Source organism: Lampetra fluviatilis, chromosome 2, assembly GCF_964198595.1.
Source record: "Lampetra fluviatilis chromosome 2, kcLamFluv1.1, whole genome shotgun sequence".
Lineage (NCBI taxonomy): Eukaryota > Metazoa > Chordata > Hyperoartia > Petromyzontiformes > Petromyzontidae > Lampetra > Lampetra fluviatilis.
The window spans coordinates 587,332-601,315 of NC_136276.1; the positions used below are offsets into that span (position 1 = coordinate 587,332).

The 13,984-nt window shown below is 55.4% G+C and overlaps 1 protein-coding gene across 1 annotated transcript in view; it reads right to left on the reverse strand.

Annotated features, from left to right (window-relative positions):
* The window catches only part of LOC144938929 (receptor-type tyrosine-protein phosphatase N2-like), a 203,494-nt gene that overhangs the window by 77,153 nt on the left and 112,357 nt on the right, over positions 1-13,984 (reverse strand). Inside the window, exon 11 of the mRNA XM_078866659.1 lies at positions 8,977-9,041. Within this exon, the coding sequence (XP_078722785.1) occupies positions 8,977-9,041 (65 nt within the window). The remainder of the gene's footprint in view (positions 1-8,976; positions 9,042-13,984) is intronic.

Consider the following 13,984-nt stretch of genomic DNA (forward strand, 5'->3'; position numbering starts at 1 on the left):
CTGCGGACTTGCCACAAAGCGCGACAAACTTCACTGACCCCCTGCCAAAGAGGATGGGGGGGTTCGTGAAGGGAACCCTGGGGCTTGTAAATCACTCCGAGTCACAGCGCCACAATCCCCGCTTCCCGCCCCTACCACGTCCCCGCTCGTCTCGTGTCGCGATACTCGTAGATCGTGAGTGGAGCTGGGGGTGAGTGGAGCTGGGTGTGAGTGGAGGCGGCGTGAGTGGAGGCGGAGTGAGTGGAGCTGGGAGTGAGTGGAGGCGGAGTGAGTGGAGCTGGGTGTGAGTGGATGCGGCGTGAGTGGAGCCGGCGTGAGTGGAGGCGGAGTGAGTGGAGCTGGGGGTGAGTGGAGCTGGGAGTGAGTGGAGCTGGGGGTGAGTGGAGCTGGGGGTGAGTGGAGCTGGGTGTGAGTGGAGCTGGGGGTGAGTGGAGCTGGGGGTGAGTGAAGCTGAGAGTGAGTGGAGCTGGGGGTGAGTGGAGCTGGGAGTGAGTGGAGCTGGGAGTGAGTGGAGCTGGGAGTGAGTGGAGCTGGAAGTGAGTGGAGCTGGGGGTGAGTGGAGCTGGGAGTGAGTGGAGCTGGGAGTGAGTGGAGCTGGGAGTGAGTGGAGCTGGGTGTGAGTGGAGGCGGCGTGAGTGGATGCGGCGTGAGTGGAGCTGGGAGTGAGTGGAGCTGGGGGTGAGTGGAGCTGGGGGTGAGTGGAGCTGGGGATGAGTGGAGGCGGCGTGAGTGGAGCTGGGAGTGAGTGGAGCTGGGGGTGAGTGGAGGCGGCGTGAGTGGAGCTGGGGGTGAGTGGAGCTGGGGGTGAGTGGAGGCGGCGTGAGTGGAGCTGGGAGTGAGTGGAGCTGGGGGTGAGTGGAGCTGGGAGTGAGTGGAGCTGGGGGTGAGTGGAGCTGGGAGTGAGTGGAGCTGGGAGTGAGTGGAGCTGGGGGTGAGTGGAGCTGGGGGTGAGTGGAGCTGGGAGTGAGTGGAGCTGGGGGTGAGTGGAGCTGGGGGTGAGTGGAGCTGGGAGTGAGTGGAGCTGGGAGTGAGTGGAACTGGGGGTGGGTGGAGCTGGGAGTGAGTGGAGCTGGGAGTGAGTGGAGCTGGGGGTGAGTGGAGCTGGGGGTGAGTGGAGCTGGGGGTGAGTGGAGGCGGCGTGAGTGGAGCTGGGAGTGAGTGGAGCTGGGAGTGAGTGGAGCTGGGGGTGAGTGGAGCTGGGGGTGAGTGGAGCTGGGAGTGAGTGGAGCTGGGGGTGAGTGGAGCTGGGAGTGAGTGGAGGCGGCGTGAGTGGAGCTGGGGGTGAGTGGAGCTGGGGGTGAGTGGAGCTGTGAGTGAGTGGAGCTGGGAGTGAGTGGAGCTGGGGGTGAGTGGAGCTGGGAGTGAGTGGAGCTGGGGGTGAGTGGAGCTGGGAGTGAGTGGAGCTGGGAGTGAGTGGAGCTGGGGGTGAGTGGAGCTGGGAGTGAGTGGAGCTGGGAGTGAGTGGAGCTGGGAGTGAGTGGAGCTGGGGGTGAGTGGAGCTGGGGGTGAGTGGAGCTGGGAGTGAGTGGAGCTGGGGGTGAGTGGAGCTGTGGGTGAGTGGAGCTGGGAGTGAGTGGAGCTGGGAGTGAGTGGAGCTGGGGGTGAGTGGAGCTGGGAGTGAGTGGAGCTGGGGGTGAGTAGAGCTGGGAGTGAGTGGAGCTGGGAGTGAGAGGAGCTGGGAGTGAGTGGAGCTGGGTGTGAGTGGAGCTGGGGGTGAGTGGAGCTGGGAGTGAGTGGAGCTGGGGGTGAGTGGAGCTGGGAGTGAGTGGAGGCGGCGTGAGTGGAGCTGGGGGTGAGTGGAGCTGGGGGTGAGTGGAGGCGGCATGAGTGGAGCTGGGGGTGAGTGGAGCTGAGGGTGAGTGGAGCTGGGGGTGAGTGGAGGCGGCGTGAGTGGAGCTGGGGGTGAGTGGAGCTGGGGGTGAGTGGAGCTCACTTCCGGGAGCTTCGTCAGCCAAGGCAAATTGAAGCACATGGAGTCAAACGTCGGACATCGTTCCGAACAACACGCGGTTCAACCCGAACACGCATCGGAGGAGAGGGAGAAGCATCTTGACGAAACGGCCAAACCAACGTCGCCTTGGTGATTCGTAAGCGCTTAGGAAGAGAGGCGTCATCACGCCGTCAACAATGTCCGAGTGCGCCCGGCGTCATCAGATTCAGCATTCCGTCGATTCTTCCACACGCGGCTCGAGTCGCTGCACGCATCGAGAGCTTAAGAATTGATTTCAATGGAGGCATCGTTACATTGCTGTGACCCCATGGAGGAGAGCGGGCGAGGGGGGGGGCATTAAAGCGGGCACAGCATTGCCAGCTGGGCAGGCCCTGTCCACATGGACACAGCGGCGTTGCAGAGTCGCCCTCCTCCTCCTCCATGCGTGCATTGTTATCAGTCAGCCGCAGCCTAGAGTCTCATCGCTCACGTGGGCGATGCTCGTTGAATAGAGCCCAGCAGGGCCTCCTCCTCCTCCTCACTGCCAGCACCAAGCAGGAGCCGTGGTACTGAATGCGAGCTGTGGACCCCCGATGGGGTTGGACCTCGGTACAAAAGTACCTGACCCGGGTCAGCATGGGTTCAGCACCGCCACTGCGTGCCGCGGGGGAGCGGTGGCGCGGCGGTTGGCGCACTCGGCTATTCACTCGGCGACCTCACTGCGATCCCTGGTCACGGCGAACATCAGTGGCGGTGAGTGATGCCTGAACCGGTTCTGGGTTCCCCTCCGCTTCTCCAGCCCGCGCTGACCAGCGTGGTGCTGTCAAACAACCGCCATGAACACGTGCCGACAGAGCGTGGGGACGACGTCAACCAGCACTGGTTTGGCCTGCAAATCATTGTTGATACGTCTAATTAATTAAGTTTATTCATTGTTAATTATAACGCCACGAGGGGGCAGCACGCGCTTTTAAAGTGTACATAGCGAAGGCGTAATCTGTTCTACCCGCTATCAACCAGAGCCCTGCTTGAGGCCGAATCCCAGTCAACGGAGCAACGTTGGGCCACCGCAGAGTCTCATTTGCAGGGTGACGTGGATCACTAAAATTATAAAAACCGAAACATCTCGCACAGCAATGAAGCGGGTAGAAGAAATCAGATTTAAAAGAAATGTCACTTGAGGAATTCAAAATATTCCAGAGCTTAAAACGCCGCACACACACAATGCAACTGGTAGTCGCCAAACATCCCAAGGCTCAAGAAATGTCTGCAGATTACTCAATTCAGAGCAAACGTAGCAAGGACCTCCTGATAAAGAGTCTTGGGACTCGGACAGGCTCTCCCGGGCAAACGTCGTAATAACAAAGCACGAAATAAAGAGAGATGGCAGAACGAGGTGAAGAGCGCTACGGAGTCGACTCTCCCTGAACCCGAGATGCAGTGAGGGACAGGGGGAGGGTGCGGGAGGCGCCGGGGTAATGGATGTCTCCAGAGGTCGTACTCGACCTGATAATGGTGTACAAGGTGGCGACACGGTGGGTCTACAGAGAATATCTTTGTGACTGGAGCGCAGAGTGCGTGAAGAGGAGCAGCGTGAGATGAGGGGAGAGGAAGGCTCGGGGCGAGCCCGTGGACGATGTATGTGCTATGTTGAACTTCTTTCACACCGCACGTAGGCAACCACGCTGAATGTCGGCGACGTCGATCTGACAACGAGCGGCACGCACCGACAGTCTCGCTCGTCGCCCGCATCACGAGCAGACGCCAGCGTTGCTGGAAGAGCCATTGCCTCGAGGATAGGAGGTAGACACGCCCGCCCGCCTGCCTGCTTGCCCGCCCGCCCGCCCACCTGCCCGCCCGCCTGCCTGCCTGCCCGCCCGCCTGCCTGTCTACCTGCCTGCCTGCCTGCCCGCCTACCTGCCTGCCTGCCCGCCTGCCTGCATGCCCGCCTACCTGCATGCCCGCCTGCCTGCCTGCCCGCCTACCTGCCTGCCCGCCTGCCCGCCTGCCCGCCTACCTGCCTGCCCGCCCGGTCTTTTTTCATGACATGTCGGCAATGTGGGCCGTGACTCGCTGCTGCCACTGCTCCTGTCGGAGTGTAACCCTCCAGGGGTTCCGGCTGTTATTGTTCTCAGCGAGTGGCCATCACCGACTTCCAGACACCGCCAAGACAACCGCACAGATCTCGGAGCCAAGGCGAGGCTCGGAAAACCGGCTTGGATTTTAAATTGCGGTGCCGGGACACAAAACAACGAGATGAAATGTTTCAAACAATAAATATGAAAGTGACAACAAGACTCCACAACGGAATAAGAGCTTTGCAGGAAAATAAGCAGAACAAACACGGTTAAGCTGAATAATAATACAAGTGGAAGGTAAAGTCAATATGTGGATTTGTAAAGGCAGGGTAGCCACACGCATGGCAGTGAATATCCATCACAATGAATATCCATGGCAGTGAATATCCATCACATTTTGGGGATCTGAAATATTTGAAGAGACACAAGACCCGCAAATCAAGCGTTCGAATAATAAACAGCGCTCACACCACACCGCCTCAACGCAACACAAACAAACACAAGCCGGCAAACTAAGACCAAGATCCCCCGTATAGCCTTTAGCAGGCTGTTGAGGCAAGCGCTGTTACCGAGCACCTATGAAGGCCAGAACGGTACACGAGGGGGTGGGTGGCCAACACCACGCCCGACCGCCTTTGTCTCCATAGTTGTGATATTTACACACCGCACCAGAACTGGTTCAGATAATCGTCACTGGTGTTGGCCGTGAGCGGGAATCGAACCCTGGTCGCCGGGTTCATAGCGCAGCACGCTAACCGCTACACTATCGCTCCCCATGTGTATGTGCACACGTGTGTGTACACGTACACGCGTGTACACACACACACGCGTGTACACACACACATACACACACGCGTGTACACACACGCGTGCACACACACACACGCGTGTACACACACGCGCGTGTACACACACACGCGTGTACACACACACGCGTGTACACACGTACACACGTGTGTACGTGTGTACACACACACACGTGTACACATACACACACGCGTGAACACGCGCCAACGGCACCTGTTCCCCCGTGCTCGCGGGCGCGCGCGGCCTCAGCAGAGCGCGTGCCAAGCGCCGCCTCATTTCCCTCCCAAGCTTCACAATCAGCGCGTCAATCAGCCGCAATCACTGCCACCTCGACCCTGACACGGGCGCGGGGAGGGGGGGCTGGAGACCCCCCCCCCGCCCCCCCCCCCCCAAACTACCCCCTCGCCAGACGGCGCGGCTAATGGGATACCCCTCCGAGCTTCATCCCGAGGGAGTGGGGTCGGGAAGGAGGTGGGGGGGGGGGTCGGACTGAGCCCCCCGCCCCTCGCTATGGGGTCAAGAGGTCAGGCGGACACTGCGGCCTGGGCTCCCGCTCACAACCGACCGAGGTTCGGTTGCCGCGGTGACGTTTGGGGCGGGGCGGGGGGGGGTGTTTTGAGGGGGAGGCGCCACAGGGGCTCGTAGGTGACGTCACAGAAGGGGGCGGAGTGGTAGTGGAGGGGGGGCAATGCCCCCACGACTAAGGCTGGGTCGACCGTGTGGTGACCCACGTGCTTTAGATGGCCCCCCACTAAAGAGTCACGTGGCCAGCACGTGCCGAGTTCATAGAGGTGCAGGCGCAGCCCTGAAGTTCTTTCTCGCGGCACTGCTGACAGAAGGGCCTCCACCGCAGTGGGCTCCGGTGAGTCACTCTGTTCGGTACTTGGCCTACTCTTCCACGCTGGACAGACGTCGAGCAAAATATGGGAGTACTCACACTTTACCCACCACACGTGACCTGCCTATAAAATAACAGCAAACAATCCATACTCGAGGTGTTTTTTGGGTTAGATCGCGTAAATATATAAATGTTGTGTCGTTAAACCTGCCACCACCCGACACAGCCAAGAAGTAAGGGTTGTCACGTAAACAGAACATGCCAATTCGTGTGTTGGCGAGTAAACCCCACAATATTTATAATTCCAGTACGACGATTCGCCAATAATAACGAGCATCATCAGGCGACAGCATACAACAACAGTATAGTGTTCCGTAATGCATATTGTACCACACTGATGTAAATACGTATATGGGTTGCTTCACGCACTTTCACTTCCTCGCATGCTCTGCAACTCGCTCCAGCCACTCTCTCGCGGCCGTGCAGTCGCCCCCCTGTCCCTCTCGTATCGCTACTAGCAGAGCCATGGTTCGCACTGACCTCATGCCTTTGACAAGTCCACCCATAGCAGGGATTCATCGGTGACCAAAATCACCCAGATTGCACCCAATCCTGCCAGATCTCGAAATCAGAGCAGCATTGACCGTGGTTATCAATCTGACGAGGGACGGTCCGTATCGTCGACTTGGGTCGTGATGTGGCCAGCGAGGCTCTCTGGAAGAATCACGGGAATTAATAACAGTCATTATATCGACTGTTTCCTCTCACCCGCAATGTGTTCTCCGGCTATATCGCAGAACTGCCAACTTACTCACGCTGCTCAACTTTGGAACTCCCTCCTTCCCCCAAGTCCTACAAACTTTTGCTCGTTACGAGAAACACTCCGACTCTTACCCGCTACACTGTCATGAGCTCGCTCGAGTTCTTAAAACTTTTTCTCACTTCAAGGGGCGCGTTCCTTCCCATGAGTTGCTGGCCACGGTGCATTGGGGGCCTTCAGGCCTACCTACACTCAGCAACGGCGATAAAAAACAACAACAATAAAAAAAACTGTCGCCTTCCCAAGAACGCTAAGATACTTTGTGATCAAAGGGGGCTATATCCCGGAGCCTGACTCCGCACGAGGATTGGCGAGCGAAGGAGCGCTCTGACTGACGGCGAAACAGCCATGAAGGGGATGGATGGAGACACGGGGGCTGACTCCGGTGAGCATTGGCCCGGACACCCAGAGTTTAGGGACTTGTGTTATTGTTGTTGTTGGTCAGAGAGAGTTGACACGGGCGGGTCGTAGGAGTGGTGAACTTCAGTTTTAGAACCAGAGACTAACGGGTAGGCAGACAACGAGCTAAGCGGAGAGGTGTACGGCATGAAGCACAGAGACACGCCGGCAGAGAGACAGCAGACGTGGAAACAGAGTGGTGCCCGGAGCAGTGGGCACAAAGTGCAGGAGGACCGAGACCGCGTCTCTGTGCCCCACAGCGCGAGTGAGACCAGGAGACCAGGGAACAGAAGACCAGGGAACAGGCCTCTGGGCCCCGTGTCAGCGGCTCTGGCAGAGGTCTTACCACAGGTCTGATGGGATCTGGCTGACTCTGCAACACGCCTCTTGCAATTTCGTTACCATCAGCAGCAGCTGTCATGCTCTATCCACTGCTGGTGGAAGGCCTCCCGAACCCGTCCCCATCTCTCATGGCCCTGCGATGTAACGATCCATCCAGCAGCTGCCCGCGTGGCGATTTAATCGCTCTATCTCCTCTTCATTTGGCGTCCTCTAAGGAGCGTCCCATCCCATCGTCAGTCTCGATCGCTCCTCGCGACGTGTCCTGCTGAAGCCCACTCACTTTTCTTAATACATCAATACGAGGTGGGTCATCTGTGCGCACATTCTCCAACAAGAAAGGACGTGGAGAAGGTGAGAGAGCTCGAGACCGGATAGAGCCAAGCCCACGGATACGCGCTGTTCTTGGAGAATCAGAACATGACACGAACCACACCGGACTGGTTTCGTAAAAGAGCCCGGCACGGCTCGGGTCTGCTTTCCAGTGGTCATGGAAACGCGGCACAACCGAACTCGCTCCAGCAGTGGCCGCGTACACTGCTGGAAAAACGAGTCATCCTGAGAGCTGACTTAATTGCATTTCTAATCAGAGAATGCCAGCTATGTTGGGAACATTTCAATAATGTCTTAATTAAAATACATTTGTAATTTCCTCCACCCCCACCTCATCATCAGACAATTCATATAATCTTGGCTTCTGGTCGTCCAACACGAGAACGGATTGTGGCATAAAACCTTTTTAGACGTCACTAATTCTACTCTAACTTATTACCAGGAATTCAATAATTTATAAGTAAATGTCATTACAAACGTGGCGCCATGAGAAAGACACGCGCGCCTGCGTGGACGTCTCGCGGAGTGACGCATCACCCGAGTGGTCGAACATTCCGCGCGGAAACAGACATCACATAACTACTTCTGAGCTCTTTTCAAGCTGGAGGCCCTTAAACTCTCCCACCTGCCCACAGTCAAACTGATATTTTAATCATCAGCGGTAGCATTAAACGACATGAAGTGGTTTAAATAAACATATATCATGATATTTGTTTTGTGTAGAGTAGCGGCGCAGCCGTTGGCACTGCGCTACGAACCTGACAACCGGAGGCAAATTCTGGGCCAAGGCGAACACAGTACCAGCGAGTGGTACCTGTAGAGAGTGGTACCTGTACTGATCCTAGCCACTCTCAACCCCTACGACTCACTAACCCTCATTGATCAGCGCGGTGAAGTATGGTCAAAACAAACAACCCCAAGACCCATAGGGAGTGGAGATTAAGGGATGTAATTTTATTCTGAGATATTTTTAACGTCTCAGAACGAGGCTCTCTCTCTCTCTGTGAGCGCGAGGGCGACTCCTGTGCAGCGGCGGCGCGATTCTAGTTGAAATTCTCTTGATTATTATTTCGACTCTCTCCAGGTGTAACCAAGCCAAAGTGTCACTCAGGGCTCATTATGAAACCAGCTTCCGTCATGGGCTTCATGGTGAACCCCATAGACGAACCAACGCGGGTGGGATGCGCGCGATCCGCTCCACCGAACATCGCGAGCCAGCAGGACCCGTCCTCCTGTAACATCGCCACCTACTCATCATCATTATAATGATGATGATGAGTAGGTGGGGAAATCAGCGCGTGGCGTAGGATGCGGTGGCGCTCCCGGGTGAGTGAGTGAGTGAGGAACTCCGTGGAGCTTGCGAACCGCTGTGACACGGACACAGGTTTGTTCGCACTGGCGCGGTGAGTGGGCGCGCACGCGAGGGACATACCTCCCCGACTCCAGCCTGCAGGATGTGCAGCCCCGTCTCAGCCTGCAGCTCCTCCCGCTGACGCACTGCACACACAGACACAAAGGTTCACCATGTAGCCTACATAGACTGGTGGGGCAAGCGCTGTTGGCGAGCACACTGATGAAGACAAACACGGCGCACGGCCGCCTTTGTCTCTTCAGTGCTGACGTTTATACGCAACAACAGGTACTAATTTAAGGCTGAGTCGACCTAAGGGATGCCCTGGACCGGTTCCAATATTCGCACTGTTATTGGTCGGAGGCGGGAATCGGGTTGATAGCGTAATGCGTTAACCACTGCGCCACCGCTCTTCTGGACCACTGGACCCCCACTCCCCACACACACAGACAAAGCGAGAACACTCACACACACACATACGCACCAGGTGCACGTGGCATAAAGAAGTTTGTTAATGCCACGTGTGTCAATTAACCCATTGTGTGCGTGTGCATTAACCCACGAGCGTGCAACAGCACCGCCGATGTGCACCATCGCGGATGAGCCAAGCATTCGATCGCGCACAGCAGAGCGACATTGAAACGCGGAACCTTGCAGTCGTCTTTTTATCATTCACACTTCACTGTTGGTGGCTTAACACCTGCGCTGACACCTACTCAGGTTCCCTGCAGTTTCAAAGCTCACACCTACTAATGAATACTACGATTAAACATTGTCAGTGCCTCGAGTGTCCTGGTTGGCTGCTGGCTGGCCTCCTCCTCGCACCCCGAGGAGGAGGCGAACTCCGTTCTTGTCGTGGCTGCTGAGGACAGTTGCCATAGAACCTAGCTGGGTAGCTGGATAAAGGGAATGTTTCCGTGCAAAAAAAAAATCAACATTGAGTTGAAATGAGTCGGTGGAACAAGACGTGCGGAAGAGATGTAGTAGTAGGAGTAGTGATGACGATGACGATGATGATAGACGGCGACATCGAAGAGGTGGGAGTAACGAATACTAACGACTGACACGGTTCGTTTAAAATTTCTCAAACTTTTCAATTATTTAGTTTTTTCAATTCTTTCGCCAGAATGTGCTTTAAATCACAGAAAGAGAGAGAAAAAACCTCATAATACATATTATCTTGCCAATGTATTACTACATAAAAATTGCCAGATGGCTTTTAGTGCTCCGAGTAGAGGATCGTGAGCAGAGTGAAATCACAGCTGCCTCTTATTGTTCATTGCAGACCAAGGCGCTCTCCACTCGCAACAGCAAAGACGCCCATTGCGTACCCAGGACAGCCTAGTAAGAGCCTCAAGGCTCATTTTCAGGAGGATCCAACTGCTACACGGCGGTGTTTGCCCAACTATTTACACGAATGCTTAGCTTCGTGGGGGCAATGAGGGGGGGGGGCACTGAGAGGCCCCCACCGCCCCACCCCCCAGGGTCGCTCCGTGGGACTTCCGCGGTTGTTGTGCCGCGTGTCGAACCACCCGCGGCACAACCCGCGGCACAACTCGTGGGAGAGCGAAGAGCCCACTCACTGGGCTGTCGTCTCCTGGCCACACCTGGCAGCCAACACCGAGGACACCTGGCGTGCCGCACGTCGTCTCCCGGAGGCACACGTTGGTGGCGGCCGAGGCAAGGCGTCACCCCTCTGCCCATGCGCTGCTGCTGCTGCCGCACCAGTAAGTCGGGGCCACAAGGCACCGCTGGTCGCGGCGTTCCCCACAACCCCCGCCACACATTCAGGTGGCGCCAGCCTCGGGAGGGGAGTCGGGGACAGCCACCCCACCGGGCCGCCCACCCGCTCTCGCCGCAACGACGACCCCGCACAGCCCTTGCTAGGGCGCCGGCTGCGCTACGCGGGCTGCGATACGCCGGGCTCAACCCTGCTCAGCTTCCCAGAACATACGAGCGGTTTGGCAGCTGGTTGTTTTGTTGCTGTTGTTTTCGACACTTCACCCGGACTCGTCCATCACGAATCCTGGCCCAGCACCCCCCCCCCCGCCGCCCCCCCCCCCCATGACGGCTCCCTCCCCGCTCGTCCCCGTGCCCAGCACCCCTAGCCCAGGGCTAATGAGCGCCTGATGAAGGCATCGTCAGCACATAACTAATTGGGCCTCTTGGTTAATAATGATAATCAAGGAGCCGAATTCCACTCGCAGATACACGCAATATGTTGCCCTTCTCTAATCTGATTAAGTGCACGTTTTATCTTTTGTTTTGGGTCCTCTTACATATGTATACGTATATAATTGTATATACATGGGGGTATTGTCTTTAAATGAAGGCGGGATTCAAAGGATGTTCTCTTCAATGGTGATTTCAAGTGGCATGTGTGCGTTCGTCTCACCTCACAAGTATCCCTCTTCATTTTTGATTTCATGTTTTACAGAGGAAGTACATCACCATTTATTTTGGAAAGTCTGAAAAAATATTTCCAATGAGATGACGGTGCGACAAAACATCAAGAGACGTGCTCCGTGCCGCTTGTTGCAGAGGTTCACGGTTCGATTGCAGTGGCCGCCCTGGGCATTACTGCAGCAGCTCTATTAACCCTGACGACAACAACAATAATGACGATGATGCAAGTCACATCTCGCGTGTGAAGCACTCTGAGACGCCCCATCGTAAAGAAGGGGAGGCTGTATCATTGTCACCATCTGCATCATCGTCAATGACCGCATCTTTCTGTTGACATGGCCACAACACCTGCACAGACCACCCTTCCCTGCTTTTCCGAGGAGTCCAATCAGCGCAATGCCTGGGACGTGCAATGCCTGTCCATGTGCCCGTGTCTCCATCCCTGCGTCCGTCCGTGTGTTTGTTCATCCAACCATATTTCGCGTGTTTTCACAACAACTACAAACCCCCCGACAACAATTGCAATCAAATTGATCACACGTTTGGCCGATTCCAAAGGCCAGATCCGTAGAGCTCTTGGGGAAAGTTGGCAAAACAATACTTAAGGAAATACATTTATCACGTCAATAAAAAAAAAATCTATGTCTAGAGAAGTATGGCTGGGCCCCTCACCACAACACTAACTCTGGTGTTGATTGCCGGTCGTTACTACAGAATCTAGCTGGGTAACTAGCTTAGCTACATGAGGTTTTCCGTGGAACAAATGTATGTTGAATTGAAATGGCAGAAGAATTTCGGTAGACATTTAATAAGAGATAGCGAGCTCGAAGAGGTGAGAGTAATGAATTCAGAAGAATGACATGGTTCATTTAAAATTGCTCAAACTTGTCAATTTGCGCTCCTGCCATTGTACTCCTTTCACCAGAATATTTTAATTCTAGAGAATAAAAAAATACCTCACAATACGTATTATCTTAACATTTAATTACTTTAAAAAGCAGATTACTTTGAGTGTTCCGAGTACAGCATGTTGCGAAGAGTGTTGACATGTTAACAGATGTCTCTCGTTTCCCCTTGCAGATCACCATCGCGCGTGGTGCAGCACGCTGCTGGGTTTTGGAGTGCGCCATACACCCCATGAGCTGAGTTCGATGCCGGGCCACGGCTGACATCAGTGGCGAGGTGACTTCTGAACCGAACTCTCGCCCCCTAACCCGCCGCTTCACCAACACGCACTCCCTAGCGAGGAGGAGATGCATTTCGAAATTACGTTATATAACATACAATGCACACGATACATCCTTGTAGATGACTGTACGAGCAACAGTGATCTATCCACTGCTGGATCAAACGTCCACTTGCAATGCCACAATTCCACTTTCTTCTGCACGAGCTGACGTCATCGCTCCGTCTCCGTGGCGGGCCCCTCCTCTCGTGTGTGTCCCTCCACCTGGCTGCCATTTCATCACCAGGCTCGGTCATCGGCCATCAGCAGCATCTCTACCTCTCACCTGCGCATCGCCTCTCCCCCACGTGACCCTCATCTCCGTCTGGCACCTGGGCATCTCCTCTCACCCACGTGACCCTCATCTCCATCTCTCACCTGCGGATCGCCTCTCACCCACGTGACCCTCTTCTCTGCCTCTCACCTGCGCATCGCCTCTCCCCCACGTGACCCTCATCTCCGTCTCTCACCTGCGCATCGCCTCTCACCCACGTGACCCTCATCTCTGCCTCTCATCTGCGCATCACCTCTCACCCACGTGACCCTCATCTCTGCCTCTCACCTGCGCATCGCCTCTCACCCACGTGACCCTCTTCTCTGTCTCTCAGCGTCATTCCCAGTATGCGGCTGTCCGCGCCCTTTCAGCTGTTGCTTTATTTCGCTTTGTCAGTGCCCACGTGCTTCTGAATCACGCGTCACAGCAGATTCACGCCTATCGATTCGAACCATCCGTCCTCAGGCACATTGGCATGCTGTCTTCCATTATCAAGTTCAATTTTGCCAAAGTACTCCAACACTCTCCCCTTGAGTTCATCATTTTGATCCTAGACCTAATAATTGCCTTCGATGGTGGAAAGCGCCGCCTCCAGCCCTCGTTATCCACTCTGCCTCTCTCTCTCTCTGGCCTCTGGATTGATGTGCTATGAAGAAGGCCCATTGCCCACGAACACGACGTCTATTACACCATTCGTCGTTTAAAGCGACACTGCTATTGACGAATGTGTTGAGTTTTATTCGTGAGATGTGCAGAGTCCGTCGGGCGTTTCGGCCGTGTCTCTTCAGCACTGGGATTTATTGGGCAGACTTGCTCGACTCGTTTGTGACTTTCGTTTTGCGCCTTATTTATCTGCAGCCCAACTTTGGCAGCCTGAATGTGCCGCTTTTGGCTGTCGGTGCGTTATGTTTCACTGAAGGTGGCGGCGAGAAAAAAATATATAAATAGATATGCCAATGTTTCCGCAGAGACCGTCACGGGAAATGTCAGACACTGCAAACATGAGTGTCGTGAGAGAGCACCCATCAACGCCTGGCGCGGCACACGCACGTTGGAGGTGTGGTCAACGCATGTCTGCTACTGATGATGTGCATACGGTCCGTAACGTGATGGACTATCATTCGGAGTGTTAGTCGGAACAGCCTCACTGAGGCTCAAGACTCTTTTTCAGGAGCGTCCTGCCA